The sequence below is a fragment of the Gymnoscopelus braueri genome (assembly GCF_963280865.1).
Source record: "Gymnoscopelus braueri genome assembly, chromosome: 2".
NCBI classification, from domain to species: domain Eukaryota; kingdom Metazoa; phylum Chordata; class Actinopteri; order Myctophiformes; family Myctophidae; genus Gymnoscopelus; species Gymnoscopelus braueri.
The window spans coordinates 27,168,625-27,186,124 of NC_137604.1; the positions used below are offsets into that span (position 1 = coordinate 27,168,625).

The following is a 17,500-nucleotide window of genomic DNA, read 5'->3' on the forward strand; positions in this document are numbered from 1 at the left end:
TCCTATCCTACATGTTATCTCTTCATAGAGTCGTCTCTACCTGAAATGTACATATCGCTTTGCTTTACATATGTGTGTGTGTGTGTGTGTGTGTGTGTGTGTGTGGAGGGGGGGGGATTGTCCCTTCATAGAGTGGTCTCAATAAGTCCTACGTGTTATCTCTTCATAGACTGGTGTTGTCCTCGGTGTCGGACTACTTCGCTGCGATGTTCACCAGTGATGTACGAGAGGCGAAACAAGACGAGGTGAAGATGGAGGGAGTTGACCCTGAGGCATTGTGGACGTTGGTGCAGTATGCATACACAGGTACAGCCATTCTCTACAGCTCATTACATACAGCGAATCTAAATGTAAATGTAATATCGTCGCTGTCGGGTGGAAACCTTGTAGGTCCCCAAAAAAAAACATGCTTTTCAGGAACTGGGAAAAATAACCTGTGTTCCAATGGATCCAATGTAGCTATTATTATTTAGTCACAAGCTCTTGTTAATACTTTTCATTCGTTAAATATTTATATTTATTATTTATCTATAACCCACGCATAATCACTTTCAAACTGACCCCTTTTTGGGCATGTCATTATAGGCGAAAACCTTCTAAACATTTCTAAAATATAAAACACAAGCTCACTATGCATAGCATTACAATGCAATTTGAGCTTGTAGATTGGCACTGGCACACTGGCAAGGTCTCTTCTCTTCTCTTCTCTTCTCTTCTCTTCTCTTCTCTTCTCTTCTCTTCTCTTCTCTTCTCTTCTCTTCTCTTCTCTTCTCTTCTCTTCTCTTCTCTTCTCTTCTCTTAATAATGTCAATACAATAATAATGTCAATAGGATTGAGAGGATTTAAATCCGAATGCAGCCCCAGTATTGGGATGAACCACCACAACAAGCTTGTAGAATAAGCTCTCTCTCTCTCTCTCTCTCTCTCTCTCTCTCTCTCTCTCTCTCTCTCTCTCTCTCTCTCTCTCTGTCATCTCCATCCACCGTCCAGGTCGCCTGGAGTTGAGGGAGGACACCATCGAGTCTCTGCTGTCGGCCTCCTGTCTGTTACAGCTGTCAGCGGTGGTGCAGGCCTGCTGCTCCTTCCTGATGAAGCAGCTCCACCCCTCCAACTGTCTGGGCATCCGCTCCTACGCAGACGCACAGGGCTGCAATGACCTGCAGAGGGCCGCCCACGACTACACCATGGTGGGTGGGTGGCACGGCACAGTACAGTACAGTACAGTACAGTACACGAGTACACTACAGTACAGCACAGCTGCCTCACTCCTTGGTTAGTTCCACAGCAGCCGCAATGGTGGCAGAGCTACACCAAAGGCCACCACTGCAGTCACTGCTAGAGCCAAGAGTGCGATTGATCATTATGAAGTAGTGGCTGGAAATGATGAAAACCCTGTGGCGATGCTACAAAAAAAATGTTTTACTGGAGAAGGACTGAAGCAAACTATGGATGGAAACCTCATGTTTCCGAAACTGTTACTTTTATATATTTGAGCTTATGATAGTTATGATGACTTATGATGCAAAAGTAGCAGATCTACAAGCTCAAGATGCATTTTGAGCTTGTAGATCTGCTATTTTGCTACTTTCGTGTGACACTGTGACGAAGTAGGGCATTCATTAACGAAAAAAATAAAAAGTTAATATGTGGAGATAAGAGGTTTCTGCCTGACAGCTATGTCATGCAAAACATTCCTACATGCACCCCTTCCTGCATGCACATAAGTTGTCACACACACACACACACACACACACACACACACACACACACACACACACACACACACACACACACACACACACACACACACACACACACACACACACACACACACTGGATGTTGTACTTAATTGTCTCCTCCATAACGGAGTCTGTCCTTCTGTGTGTCCGTCTGTCTGCGAGCAGCTAATCTCCGACACCGTTGGCCCAATTGCAGCGAAACTGCACACACACTCCCTCGGACCTAGGTGCCAGAGCAGAACCTCTGCTCCAAATGTATTTTATAGTGCCACCAGGAGGCTGACTTATGTAAAACACATTTTTGGATCAGATTTGATCAAAATTTCACGCAAATCGGTACACATGATCTCAATAGTCATGTGATCAAGACGAATCGCTTTGATTTTTTGTATTCCATCCTGATTGACTAAGATTGACATCTAAAGTTTGCAGGAGTGGCCCGTTTTGAACAAAATGCCGCAAATCATGAACGCTGTCCGATTGCGGTGAAACTTTGCACGCACATTCGCACTACGTTGAGGGACAAATGGCAGCCTTTTAACATTGCCATATTATAGCGCCACCAGGAGGACGATTTTTGCACAATTTCTTTTTTATATTACTCCTAAAAAAAATATCCAAACATCACGCAAATCGGTACACATTATCTCTATAGTCAAGTGATAAAGACAGATCCGTCAGATTTTTCATATTCCATCCTGATTGGCGAATTCCGAACATTGCTGGCCCACAATAACCTACCTGACCTGGCGGAGGCCTGTGCTCCGAGGAGCACTTTTTCTAGTTTATACTCCGTTGCATGCTGGTGTCACGTGTCAAGCTCGATCTACAAGCTCGCAATGCTTGTAGATCATCGGCTATTTCCAGCGCGCAATGCGCAACCCAGAATAAATCAGGCGTAACCATCTGTCCTTCTCCAAATCTTATTCATCAGCACCTCTGTTCTGTTCCTCCTCGCTCTATTGCCTCCATTTACATCCGTCTCTTTTCCTCCCTTCCCTCCATCCACCCTCCCTCCCTCTGCGAGGCATTAGCCTCTGACGGGGCTTTCAGTCAGTTTTTTCCACCCTGATGTTTTCCATGGCCAACAAATTGGTTTCTCATTCTTGACGCACCACATACCATCATCATCATCACCGCCACGACTCTGGCTCCACACAGCAGCGGGGTTGCTATGGCGACTGGGAAATAACCGCTTCATCATTTCTATTATTCTCTACAATTTGTGTTGTTGTTTGCATTCCCCCTCTCCTTTACTTCAGCATCCTTCTAGTTTCCATCCTCTCTCTCTGTCTGTCTGTCTCTCTCACTTCCTCTCTCTCTTCATCTATCCTCTCTTTTCTCTGTCGTCCTCTCTCTCTCTCTCTCTCTCTCTCTCTCTCTCTCTCTCTCTCTCTCTCTCTCTCTCTCTCTCTCTCTCTTTCTAAGAGGATTATTATTGACTGTAATCTGGGGTAATTATATAGTTTAGGTGGCTTCATCTGGTAGTGACTGGCTGCCTCTGTCTGTAATTCACTTACAAACACACAAACACCCACACACGCACACACACAGGATTAATACAGTCCATGTAAAAGCCATTCAGTGGACTGACTTGGTAGAGATGTGTGCCCGGGTGAGGTTTTCCATTTGCAGTTAAAACTCAGATCTTAAATTCCAATAGTGTTGTCGGCATCCCTTGTTTATGACTTACTTTCAGCCTTCCGAAATGTTCTGCCTCCTGATTTCCGCTGTCCTGAGGGGGATAACCAGCAGTTATCAGTCACTGGAGCAGTGTGGTGGTGTTTACCTGCAGAAACACATTGCCCACTCGCTGTATTTTGGTGTTTTCGCTGTTGTTTTGGTAGACAGGGATGTTTTTGGGGCAACGAAAACAAACAGTGAAAACGCCAAAATACAGCGGGAGGGCAATGTGTTTCTGCAGGTAAACACCACCACACTACTCCAGTGGCTGACAACTGCTGGTATAGAGGGAATGGTGGGTAATTTATTTTAAAATAAAGTATATATATATATAGTTTTGTGTTGAAAAACACAGGGCAAAGTTACATACCATGCCATTAAATCTCTCCTCCTCGCTCTCTCTCCATTCTCCCGCTCCTCTCTAATGTCTCTCTCTCCGACATTCAATTAGGAGCACTTTCTGGAGGTGGTTGGAGGCCAGGAGTTCCTCCTGCTCCCCATGGAGGAAATGGAGAGACTCCTCACCTCGGATGACATCAACGTTCCGGACGAGGAAACCGTGGTAACGGCACTGCTGAGCTGGGTCCTCCACGATCCTCCAGGCAGGAGCCCCCATCTGGCCTCGCTGCTGGCTCACATCCGCATGCCACTGCTGCAAGCACAGGTCAGACATGCATATAGTCACTGGTAATAGGTGGTGCATTAAAATTAAAAGTGCAGATGGCTAGATGGCTCTATTGATTAATGGCCTACTCATATAGACTCTATCAGAAGTCTGACGTAATTTTCGCATCCTACCTGGGTCGCGGTTCCCTCCCCCCATTCTGAATTCCCATAGACATGTTCAATATCACGTCAAATAAGAACTGTGTTCCAAAAATAAACAAATGACCCCGGCGGTTTGACTCTTATGGATATGAAGCATCAACTGACGGTGAGAAAATGATAATGTTACTTCCGCCAAATTAGTTAAATATTCGCCAGAGTGACTGACTATCATAAACGATACAGATCCACCTCCCTGACAATATCGCCGACTACGCCGAGACCGTTTCTTTATTTTTGGACCACAATTCTTATATGAGACGATTCTAAGATGACCCAATATTATTCTCCATAGACAAATTACTTTAGGACCCAGGGGATGAACGAGTGACGTCAGGACTTCGGTACTCTATTAGAGTTCTCAACAGGCCTGAAAATGTATTCTAGGTCTGAAAAATGAAAATATGTGCTTAATGTCCTCAAAGTCTCGCATCCAACAAGCTTTGAACTGAGCAGATTGGACCTTCCCTTCCAGAGATAAACAACGGCCACTTTCTCAGATTTTCGATGTTTGAGTTCTGGCCATTTTCGCCAGTTTGTTATTAATAACACGGGCTAGGAAGGTCGGACAGCCTTTTTTTTGGGGGGGGGGGGGGGGTGATAGATTTTGTTTTACTTATTCTTTTCACGGAACCCGAGGCTCGGCTCTGCCCGACTAATTAGCATACATTTTCGGCTCGGCCTGGCCCGAAAACGTCGGGTCGGGTAGGGTCGGGTTCGGGCAGAATTTGAGAACTACAGTCTATTGCATGCTATGACACCTGAATGTCCCCATGGGGATCAATAAACGTCTATCTTATCTTATCCTATCTTATCCCATTAAAACTTGGAAAGCATCTGCGTCATTTTAGATTTAGCTATATATAGCACATTAGTTGGCAATTCAAAAATAGCAGATATACAACATTTGTGCAAATCTTTGAATATAAATACATTTTGTGAGCGAACATTTCAAATCTTTGCTTCTGGGGGTCCCTGGAACAACATATTTTGAAATGGGGGTCGGCGGCCAAATACATAACATTTTTGGGGTCTTTGACATGAAAAAGTTAAAAGACATTTGTAGAATCGGCCTCAGGTCTTAATGGGTTAATCTTATCTTATCTTATAATGTACATATGTATACTGCACCCTACTTCTATTAACCCTTTCTTTTTTCTCATCTCGCTTCTCTATAGTCCATCTGTCTCTCTCACTGTCTCTCCATCTGTCCAACCTCTCATGCAATTAGATGTACTGGAGGTGGCAAGCCTGACCAAGACGTGTGTGTGTGTGTGTGTGTGTGTGTGTGTGTGTGTGTGTGTGTGTGTGTGTGTGTGTGTGTGTGTGTGTGTGTGTGTGTGTGTGTGTGTGTGTGTGTGTGTGTGTGTGTGTGTGTGTGTGTGTGTGTGTGTGTGTGTGTGTGTGTGTGTGTGTGTGTGTTTGTGAGAGACCACATACGTGAAATAACATCCAATTAAGGACAAGGATGTGTGCGTGCGCACGCGCGCTTGTGTGTGTGTGTGTTTTTCTCTCTTGCTCCCTCCCTCAAACACACTTTTCCAGAAGACCTGCTAATGAACAGTTTAATGTGAGGCAGAGCCTCAATTAATGCGTAAGACGGTGGTCTCTCTCACACACACACACACACACACACACACACACACACACACACACACACACACACACACACACACACACACACACACACACACACACACACACACACACACACACACACACACACACATACACACGCACACACACACACACACACGCACACACTTTTCCTTAATTGAGTGTGATTTCACTTTTAACTGCAATTAAAATATCTATTCTCCTCAGCTCTCCTCTGTCTTTGTCCTTGCTCTCTGCAAGGCCCGTGCTATGGCTGTCTGTCTTAAATCCTTTAAGATATATGGCTTTGGCCAGGCATAAAAGACACGGTAAGAGGCTGTTAAATAGAATTGTAATGAAAGCTAGGTGGCAGGGAATGAGAACAAAGGAGCAGAGAGAGAGAGAGAGAGAGAGAGAGATGGAGAAAGGGAAAGAGCAGAGGACTGGAGCAGAGGTCGATACGAAGCGATCATTTCCCAGCACGCTGACAAACGAACGAGCCGTGTTGCTGTCAACACCAATAAAACAACAACCAATCAATAATCACCACCGGCCAATGAATGAAACTTTCATGGAATTGAACATGGCCGTTGTCCCGCATCTCCCACACACACACCACGTACTCCACGTACTCCACGTCCACACACACACACACACACACACACACACACACACACACACACACACAGACACACACACACACACACACACCACACACATGCTGAATTAGAAAACTTTTTAGCGCATTGCATTGACTTGACTTTCATTACATATCCCCTTGTCCTAACCTTAACCATAAAAGATACCTACCTCGTACCTTAAACGTATGAAACGGCAGTAAAATCAAGATGACAACAGCATGGGGACAGCATGACTAACTGAGGATAAAATTGGTCTGTCCTCCCTTAGACATGCTGTCCCCCAGTCCGCTGTTTTAATGTCCACAATCTGTCCGAATATGTGGTTTGTGTCAGGACACAGACCACACACACGGATGTGTGCACACACACGTGCACGCGCACACACAAACACACAGACACAGCCCCACAACCCGCTGGTTCCCACTTGGTCACAGCCCGAGTCATCTGTGAGGAGACTCCACAGGCCATAAATCAAACAGATTTACAGGGTGGGTATGGAGGGGTGGTGGCTCTGGGTGGGGGCCATAAAAAGTCAAGATGGAGAGGGCAGGTGAGAGCTACATATCTCAGAGCTGCGGAGAGAAATGGAGGGGTGTGTGTGTGTGTGTGTGTGTGTGTGTGTGTGTGTGTGTGTGTGTGTGTGTGTGTGTGTGTGTGTGTGTGTGTGTGTGTGTGTGTGTGTGTGTGTGTGTGTGTGTGTGTGTGTGTGTGTGTGTGTTGTGGTAGGGCAGAAAAAGAGGTGAGCAGTGCTGCACCCACCTGGTGTGCGATGGGTGGGGGGTGACGGGGAGGTCGTGAAAAGTCCTCCTTATCATCCTTTCCACATTCCCTTCCCTCACAGTATGGCGGCTGAGTACCACAGGAGAGGACGCACACACACACACACACGCACACACACACACACACACACACACACACACACACACACACACACACACACACACACACACACACACACACACACACACACACACACACACACACACACAGTACACACACTGCTGTTTAAGTCTCCCATGCTGTGTGTATTCTCTCTCACACACACCAGTGAATAGGAGGCCGTTGTTGGGTCCCCAGGCGATAGGCTAGTGTAGGCTCACCCTGGTGTCTGTAAGCTGCTTATCCATTTGCCATGCAAGATTTTCTCATCTGCCTGTGAACAACACTTTCATATTCCACTCCACACAGCTGAAACCGCAACAGAAAAACCAGCTAGCGTCCCTATTCTGGGCATGTCATAAATAGACAAACGTTCGACGAAAATAGGCAAATATTCGATTAAGATAGCAGACGTACAAGCTCCCAACGTGTTGCAAGTTGCAAGTGTTGTGAGCTTGTAGGTCTGCTATTTTCACTACTTGATGTTCAACAAAGTATATCATCGATGTCAGGCCGAAACCGTCCATCTCCGTAATTCATCTTTGTTTGTTTTTCTTTAAATTAATGCCCTACTTTGTCGTACAAGATTGTCACTCAAAAGTAGCTTAAATAGCCAATCTACAAGCTCACGTCACAACCCGTCGCACCGCAGCACGTTGATTGGCTATTTTTTGCTATTTCTGAAACATTATAAATGAACAAATGAAAAGTATTGTGACTAAATAATAACTACATTGGAACATTTTGTACATACGAGGTTTCCACCCGACAGCGACAATATGGGATTTAAATAATACTTTCAAGTGGTTAATGCTGGCTGTTTAGTTTCTGTGCAGCAATGGTGGGAAGGCAGGACAGCAGGGAAGGAACAATGGATTCCATCAACATTTCCGTTTGACAGGAGTCGCCTCCACATGTCCCCACTGACATACAGTACATAATGTCAGCACCTGCATATACACGCTCTCAAAACTGCTAATACATCTTTTAAAGATTCAATCTCTCCTCTCTCTGTCCACTCTTCTCCATTTACCTTAGACTCTCACTCATGCATGTGTCCATCCTCAGGGGTCATGCCTATGCACTGCATACAACTCTAAATGTACATACACACCTATACATACCCATCTAAATGTAAATTCAAAGGGAAAACCTGCCTTACAATCAATGTGTGGGTATACTTTAAGAAGGAATAGGCAGATGGATTGAAGTGCTGCAAGCTAAAGCTTAGTGTGTGGTTGCGTGGGTGTGGGTGTGTTTGTACACATGAGGTTAGATGTCATAGAATAGAAAGCTGATGAGATGTAGAAGAATTATTAGTCATACTGTGTGTGTGTGTGTGTGTGTGTGTGTGTGTGTGTGTGTGTGTGTGTGTGTGTGTGTGTGTGTGTGTGTGTGTGTGTGTGTGTGTGTGTGTGTGTGTGTGTGTGTGTGTGTGTGTTATATACATGGGCAGTGCTAATGGCTCTCATTCAACTCTAATTTCTCAATCAATGAGGGAATCGCTTTCCTTTAAAACCCTTAACCCTCTACACTTACTCATAATGCTGTGTGCGTGTGCGTATCTATGTGTAGTTCCTGGCAGACCTGGAGTCCAACCCGCTGCTCCGGGACAGTGTTGAGTGCCAACGACTGCTCATGGAGGGGATGAAGTACCACCTGCTGCCTCAGCGCCGACCCCTACTCCAAAGCCCCCGCACAAGACCCCGCAAGGCCACCGTAGGGGCCCTGTTCGCTGTAGGGGGCATAGATGCTACTAAAGGTATAGCACAGCGTCTTATACATGACGCACACACACACACACACACACACACACACACACACACACACACACACACACACACACACACACACACACACACACACACACACACACACACACACACACACACACACACACACACACAAATGGGAAGCTAGAGACACTATGACTGATGACAACTTTCCGATGTGTTCACTGTCCAATGGAACGGGCGAGGATTATGTTTTCGCTCCCGTGAATCAGTCTGTGAGTCTGTCTGTAAGCAGTTAATCTAATCTCAGACCCCGCTGGACTGAAACTTTTTCATATCGGCCTCATGGTGGCACTATAACGGGCTGCTTCACATCTCAAAATACGCTTTCACTTCTGACTATAGGGGCCGCCACAAATGCTAACAGTTGCACCATCTGTCATACAAACTCTATTTCCCCCCACAACTTTCTCCTGCCCTGACGGCTGCACCTCATTACTGACACAGCCCTGGGTATGCAACCCAGCCTGGCGGAGATCTGTGCTCCGAGGAGCGCACCTTTCTCCTTTGCAATTGTTTGTGTATCGTGTCACGCACCGAGGCATTGTGTACTTGTGGATGTGCTATTTTCGGTGTGCTATACTCGCATGCAACTAAGTACAACTCAAGCTTTACTCTTCTACTGTTTTCTTGTTTTCCTGGGTTCCCAGGTGCCACCAGTATTGAGCAATACTGCCTCCGTCAGGACATGTGGAAGCAGGTGGCCACCATGAGTGGCCGGAGGCTCCAGTTCGGCGTGGCCGTCCTGGACGACCACCTCTATGTGGTGGGCGGGCGGGACGGCCTGAAGACCCTCAACACGGTGGAATGTTACAACCCACACAGCAAGACCTGGAGCGTCATGCCCCCCATGTCCACACACAGGCATGGACTGGGTGAGACCTGGGTTTTCTTTTTAAGGCCAAGCCCTCTAGATTCTAGATTATATGTACAGTATATGTATCCCTTCAAATGTAGACCAAATGTTCAATTAAAGGACAATACCATCTGACTTTGTCCGGTATTGTGTTCACATTTTGTGAATTCATAATCTCAGATCCACGTCCAACCGTCCATCCATATTTGGGCAAGACTGACATTGTCATTATATGATGTCATCAACCTGACCTCAGAGATCCACAGGAAGCCACTGCGTTATAGACCCTGTCAGTTTGTTTGTTTTTTGGTTGTTTTTTACTGTTGATGATGAGCGTCAGGAGGATCAGATCAGTCTCTTATTTAATGAATGAATTTAAAGTGAATATAAACAGAAAATCTGATACATTTGACAGTGGTCCGTGTGCCAAAATGTTTACAGTGTTTGAATGTTTTTTCTTTTTCACAGATGAGCACAAGCAATGCTCATGCACACACACGTGCACACATACTCACACACACACACACACACACACACACACACACACACACACACACACACACACACACACACACACACACACACACACACACACACACCATATAAATTTCACATTTGTTTGGAACTGAGATATATGACAAGATTAGATGAGGCGTACTTTTGTGTATGAAGAATGTGTGTGTGTGTGTGTGTGTGTGTGTGTGTGTGTGTGTGTGTGTGTGTGTGTGTGTGTGTGTGTGTGTGTGTGTGTGGGTGTGTGTTTTCTGAAGGGAGGTCAAACACACATCTGGAGCTACAGATGTTCTGCTAGATAAACCTTTGACTACCGAGGTGTCATCACACTGCTGTCCAACAGAGCAGTCTTAAACGTGCTTAATGACCTGTGTGGGTGTGTGCGTGCGTACGTGCGTACGTACTTGTGTGCCATAAAGACACAAGTCTTGTCTCCAGCCATCTGTGTATGTGCTTCATTCCAGCAGATAAGGTTCTCTGGTAAGCTGCCATTATTTGACGTGTGTACATGTTGCTGTGGTGTAGGTGTTACAGTCCTAGAGGGACCCATGTATGCGGTGGGAGGACATGATGGATGGAGCTACCTCAGCACAGTAGAGAGGTAGGGGGCACAGTTATATTTAGCTTTATGGTTATGCTTTACTCATACTCAAATCCCTGTGATTATTGTTTTTATCGGACTGCAGAGGAGGCATTGACCCAATATCATTTGTTGGAATAAGTCAGTCAGATTCTGCTGTTCACAGTAAAATTAATGTATACATTTGTAACTCTGACAGTGTACAGATTTAACCAAATGGACCCATACCTGTGTACACTCTAGGGTGTTTACAGTCTATGTAATAGTGACAGGTATTTTAACCCCTGCCTGCCTCCTAGATGGGATCCCCAGGCTCGCCAGTGGAGCTTTATCGCCAGTATGTCCACACCCAGGAGTACTGTGGGAGTTGCTGTACTGAATGGGAAGTAAGTGTGCAAGGAAACCTCTCTCTCTCTCTCTCTCTCTCTTTCTCTCTCTCTCTTTCTATTTCTCTCTCTCTCTCTCTCTATCACACACACACACACAGAGCAGAATGATAGGAGGTTCTGGTGAGTGTCAAGCATGAATCATAACCTCCTTTCACGAGAGAAGTTATTAGCATCGCAGTAATGTGGTGTTATTCTATATTACATTATTCAGCGCCCGGAGAGAGGCAACAGAGAAAGGCTTTATAGATGTTAATTAATACAGAAGCAATAGCCTAGAGCTAAGCATGCCAAACAGTGTGTGTGTGTGTGTGTGTGTGTGTGTGTGTGTGTGTGTGTGTGTGTGTGTGTGTGTGTGTGTGTGTGTGTGTGTGTGTGTGTGTGTGTGTTTACTTGTATCTGGACTCTTTGCCTGATGGAGCTTATTACTTGGTTGACTGGTTCAGTTATGCTTTTTCTTTTCCCTCCAGACACAAATATCAATGTAGATGGGTGTGTGTGTGTGTGCGTGCACATAGTCACATGCACACACACGCTGGTTAGGGCTGTGATCTCCCGAGAGAACTGGCTGATTGATTTTACCCTCCTCACTTCATCCCCCAACACACACGCTTATCCAGTCTGTTCCGCTGTCACTAAATTGAAATGGGATGGTGCTGTGTGCGGTTGCATCAGTGGTGGCCTTAAGCATCTGGGATCCCGTTGCAAGGGCCCTCCCATAAGAGAGAAAAGATGGGACCAAACTGAGGATTCAGGTTGGTTTGCATCCATAATGGTGTATTTTGGGACTTCGACTTAAAGTTGAGCTGAAATGGAATTTACCACAGAAACACAATTTAGGCATTTAGCGGACCCTCTTATCCAGAGCGACTTAAAGGGATACTTCACTTTCACATAAAATAAACATTAAAAATATATATTAAAAAAAAATGAAAGAAGTTATGGCAAAATAAAGGCCCCCTCACACATTAGTAGGACACTCTAATGCGTGAGGGGGCCATGAATTTTCCATAACTTTTTTCATTTATTTTTAATATATTTTTTAAATTTTTCCCCGGCCCTAAAGTGAAGTATCCCTTTAACAAGTGTGAAAGCCGAGTAAGCAGAGTAAGCTTATGTGACTATTTGTATTTACCCTAGTCAACAAACGACAGGGTAAATACAAATAGTCACAGAGTGCAAAGAGAACCATGTAGTGCTTCAAAGAAACTAGGATACCAGGTAAACAATAAAAACAAGTAACTGACATTCATCTGCATGGTATAACTAGCATCTACCAAAAAAAGATGACAAAGAGAGAGCTGATCTAGGGGGTGAGTCTGACAAGGTGATTTGTCAGACTGCAGCAGAAAATGGGGAGTGAGTCTGCAGTTCTGACTGCAAGGGGGAGTTTATAACATAGTTTGGGAGCCAGTAGGTAGAAGAGTGTAGGATGTGTGGAGCTTTGGCAAGGGTGTTTTAGGGAAGGGAAGAACAGACTTTCTGTGTTTAGCCGATCTAAGTGAACTGGAAAGGGGTGTGGGATTGTGTCATGTCTTGGAGTTATGGGGGTGCCATGCTCTTGATTGCCTTAGGTCGTAGGTCATCACCAGTGTTATGTACTGGGTGCAGGCAGCAACTGGAAGCCAGCGAAGGAAATGCAAAAGGGGGAGACTTGGAGGTTGAAGACCAGGTGTGCTGCAGCATTCCGTCGCGAGTATCTAGCCTCCGTATTGTGACGTGTTTCCGAGTGAAACAGGATAGGGACGCAGCATGTAATGTTGAGCGAGTACATCTCAGCCAATCAAAGTAAAGGGGGGTGGGGTTCTGAGCTCAACTGCCTTGGGAATCATCAGGAAACTGTTTTGAACATTGAAAAGTTAAAACTGTCAAACTAGGCAGTTCTGAGAATCAAGATTCCATCCGTGAAGCCGATGGATCGGGTTGGTGCATCATTCATTCTTGGTGCATCCTCCACAGACCCGCGGATAGACAGATACAGCTTGGAAACCGTTGTTCCGACCGGGTCATCTGGGACACACATGCCAAGTTTGAAGTCAATCAGTTTGACGGTACACTAGTTATGCTGCGACAGACAGACAGACAGATAGACAGACAGACGTAGGTTTCTGCAATCAATAGATATAAGTCAGATAGATATCACAGAGCTTGTTATCCAAAAGTGTTAAAAACACATTTTCTCTTTCAGCTGAACTTTAAAAGCATTATGTGCCAGGGGCACTTTGAGATCTACACTGTATGTTTCACCCGTTTCAAGCTAAACATACAGTAGCTAAGGCCGCCAATGGTTTGCGTCTGTGTGTGTGTGTGTGTGTGTGTGTGTGTGTGTGTGTGTGTGTGTGTGTGTGTGTGTGTGTGTGCGTGTGCGTGTGTGTGTGTGTGGTGGTTTTGAATGTGTTGCTGTGGTACACATGTAACAACACACTGTGTGTGTCTCCAGGCTGTATGCAGTAGGAGGTCGTGACGGCTCAGCCTGCCTGCGCTCTGTGGAGTGTTTTGACCCCCACACTAACAGGTCAGAGACACAGCACTTCATTCCTCTACAATTAACACTTAAACCCTCTGTACTTAGTAAACTTGACCTGAGTTGGCTCTGTACTTGGCCCCCAAGGATCCCCAAATGAATATGTATTTGGCCCGCGGACCCCCATCTGAAAATATTCTGTGCCATGGACCCCATACAAGATGTGTGTTGGTAAAATGTTTCAAAAACCTCCCGCATTTTTCAAGATTTTTGGAAAATAGCAGATCTACAAGCTCACAACGTGTGGTATTCTTTGGGAGCTTGTAGATCGGCTATTTCCAATGTATCTAAGGTTAAAAGTGGTTAAACTGATTTTGATGCTATTTAACTAATTGTGCTGGGGACCCCCCTGGAATCCCCTCAAGGACCCCTGGGGGTCCCCCCCGGACCCCACTTTGAGAACCACTGCTCTACAACAAATCTCTTCGTAGAAAATAGCCGATCGACAAGCTCACATCGTGGCCCGGCGATTGTTCCCCCCAGAATAGGGATGCTAGCGTTCAGGTGGTTTAATCTGGAGTGTCCTCCTTGTATTTCCCATCTGTTGGTCCTAATGGAGGACCTCCTGACTTACTAATGTGTCCTTCAGCCGTATCAAAGCAGACAGTTAAACCTTGGAGGGCCTTAAGTAGACAGCATTTAATCACCTGTGTGCATTACTGAATACATTATTGTGGGTTTCTGATGGGGAGCTGCACAAGGCAACCAGATGAAAGAAAGAAAAACCCATTATGGAATATTTTCAGCTGAGCTTTTGTCAAATGTGTTTCTTCTCTATACTGGGGTCAATTACAGCAGTGGTTCTGAACCTTTTCTGGATCAGGGCCCACTTGAAAACCTTTCGGCTGCTGTGTTTAAGTGGTCAGATGCATTTCAGAGCAGTGCTTATTTTAACGATCAATCAATCAATTGTGTTCCGGCTTCGATCAATGGAACTAATGTAGTATACTTCAAGTTCCTATTCATTGGGATCACAAAGAAAACTCATTGTTTATTTTAAAATAACATCATCATTAAAATCGTAGTATTTTGACAATTATTTGGGGGCCCTTTTGCAATGCCCTCGCCCACAGGTTGCGAATCATGGAATTACAGTATTTCCTAGATGGGATAATTATAATACTTCATTAGGACTGTATGGTATATATCATTTTAAATGATTGATTTAGAGTTAACACCAAGCACTATAACTTAAAAACAACGTTCTAACTCAAGTGGATAACAGAGTCTACACCACAACATACAGTATAACAAACACAATGCTGAACTACATTGTTATAATCATCGTTATAGTGCTTGGTGTGAACAGCCCTTAAGTTATTGCCACTTTTGTCCCAGGTGGAGTGGCTGTGCACCAATGGCCAAGCGGCGCGGTGGGGTGGGCGTGGCCACGTGGAATGGCTTTCTGTACGCCATCGGAGGTCACGATGCTCCGGCCTCATCCCTGGCCTCACGTCTCAGTGACTGCGTGGAGAGGTGAGTGTGTGTGTGTGTGTGTGTGTGTGTGTGTGTGTGTGTGTGTGTGCGTGTGTGTGTGTGTGTGTGTGTGTGTGTGTGTGTGTGTGTGTGTGTGTGTGTGTGTGTGTGTGTGTGTGTGTGTGTGTGTGTGTGTGTGTGTGTGTGTGTGTGTGTGTGTGTGTGTGTGTGTGTGTGTGCATCTGGTGTGTTTGTCACTGCGCCCACTGAGCAGATGTGGTGGAGCCGTTATTGCTCACAATAACAATTCATTGATCGGATAGAAAAAGTCTGGGTTGTGGTTCGCCTGTGTGCATAAGGAGTCAGGTTGATGTTAATCTGAGAATAATGGGTTTCTGCTTTGCTGCCTTTGAATTATATTGAGTATGTGTGTGTGTATGCTTGTGTACGTGCATGTGTCTGCCTGTGCATTCATGCCTGTATGTGTGTGTGTGTCCGTGTGTGTAGGTATGACCCTCAGACAGACACCTGGACGGTGGTAGCTCCCATGAGCATCAGCAGAGATGCGGTCGGCGTTTGTCTGCTTGGCGACCGTCTCTACGCAGTGGGCGGCTATGACGGACAGGCGTACCTCAACAATGTAGAAGCTTACGACCCGCAGACAAATGAGTGGACGCAGGTATGCACATGAATACATTACAGTACATGCACACACGCACGCACGAGTAAATATACTGTAGATCATATACAGCGCTCATACACCGAAGCATAGCTTTATTGTCCAGTGTATACGTGCTCGCAAAAATGCATGCCTGAGCCCACATACGTTACACACACACACATCCATACAGTATACACAGTGTGTAATCCAATAATGTCATTTCACACACACACACGCACGCACGCACGCACGCACGCACGCACGCACGCACGCACGCACGCACGCACGCACGCACGCACGCACGCACGCACGCACGCACGCACGCACGCACGCACACACACACACACACACACACACACACACACACACACACACACACACACACACACACACACACACACACACACACACACACACACACTGTGCACACACACAGCCTGACCTTCCAGCGCGCTCCTCTGCTACATATGCTGCTAGATTGTTTTTACTGTTATGTAAATGTGTGTTTTGTTCCGTGCTCATGTCCTTGCTCCGCCGGTACAGCGCTACAACAGAGGAGGAGGGAGGGAGGCAGGTTGGTGAGGGGTGGGGTTGGGCACCACTACTCAGCAGGATTTCAGCCTCCTCTATCACAGTCCTCCTTTACGTCCCGTCCCGCCCGCTCTCTGAGGAGGTTTCATAGAGCCATCTGTCATATTAGAAAGAATACGCCACGCGCCGGGCCGGGCCGCTGAGCACGCTGGAATTGTCGGCGGTGTCGGGCAGAAACCTTGTATCTCCATATTTCAACTTTTTGTGGGGTACTTCTCGTAAGTGAATACCCTACATTGTCGCACAAGAGTAGCCAAAATATTATATTATTATTATTATTATTATATTTCCGAAAAATGTGTGAAAGTGGTTCATTCTGTTTGTGTGTTTTATTATCGAATCAATGAAAAGTATTAACAAGAGCTAAATCATAACCACATTGGATCAATTGGAACAGAGGTTCATTTTTTTCAATTTCCTGAAAAGTACGCTTTTTTTTCACACACTGTACAAGGTTTCTACCCGACAGCAACGATACGGAGGGAGTCTAAATATTTGGGGGGGGGGGGGAGTGGGGCCCACGGAAGGATAGGAAGATCAAGTGAGAACGGCTGGGGAAGACTCCCGAAGGCAAAGTTTAACCGTCTTCTCTGTTCCCCTGCGAGAGCCCGGAGCAGCACATAGCTCAGTTTATCCTGGCACCATTTTGTGATTATGCTGATTCTGTGGCTCGCTACGCCGGCTCCTCCTGCACGCTTCAGCACCGATCTGTCAGCCGTCTCCCCAGACTATTACCATAACCACCGGTGTGGAGATTCTCTTTTAGATTAGATGACTGGCGGGGGGGAACACAATCAAATATTGATATTGAGGAA

General features: G+C 45.7%; 1 protein-coding gene across 3 annotated transcripts in view; it reads left to right on the plus strand.

The window, feature by feature from the left end:
- klhl5 (kelch-like family member 5) overlaps positions 1-17,500 on the plus strand; it is a 63,254-nt gene that overhangs the window by 42,637 nt on the left and 3,117 nt on the right. For all 3 annotated transcript variants that reach the window (XR_013934928.1, XM_080456621.1, XM_080456620.1), the window contains exons 3-12: positions 170-306; positions 992-1,188; positions 3,876-4,088; positions 8,941-9,127; positions 9,809-10,033; positions 11,053-11,128; positions 11,407-11,493; positions 13,934-14,008; positions 15,356-15,493; positions 15,941-16,112. Coding sequence is in view for 2 of the 3 variants with exons in the window: in XM_080456621.1 (XP_080312747.1) it covers positions 170-306; positions 992-1,188; positions 3,876-4,088; positions 8,941-9,127; positions 9,809-10,033; positions 11,053-11,128; positions 11,407-11,493; positions 13,934-14,008; positions 15,356-15,493; positions 15,941-16,112 (1,507 nt within the window). In the remaining variant the exon portion in view is untranslated. The remainder of the gene's footprint in view (positions 1-169; positions 307-991; positions 1,189-3,875; positions 4,089-8,940; positions 9,128-9,808; positions 10,034-11,052; positions 11,129-11,406; positions 11,494-13,933; positions 14,009-15,355; positions 15,494-15,940; positions 16,113-17,500) is intronic.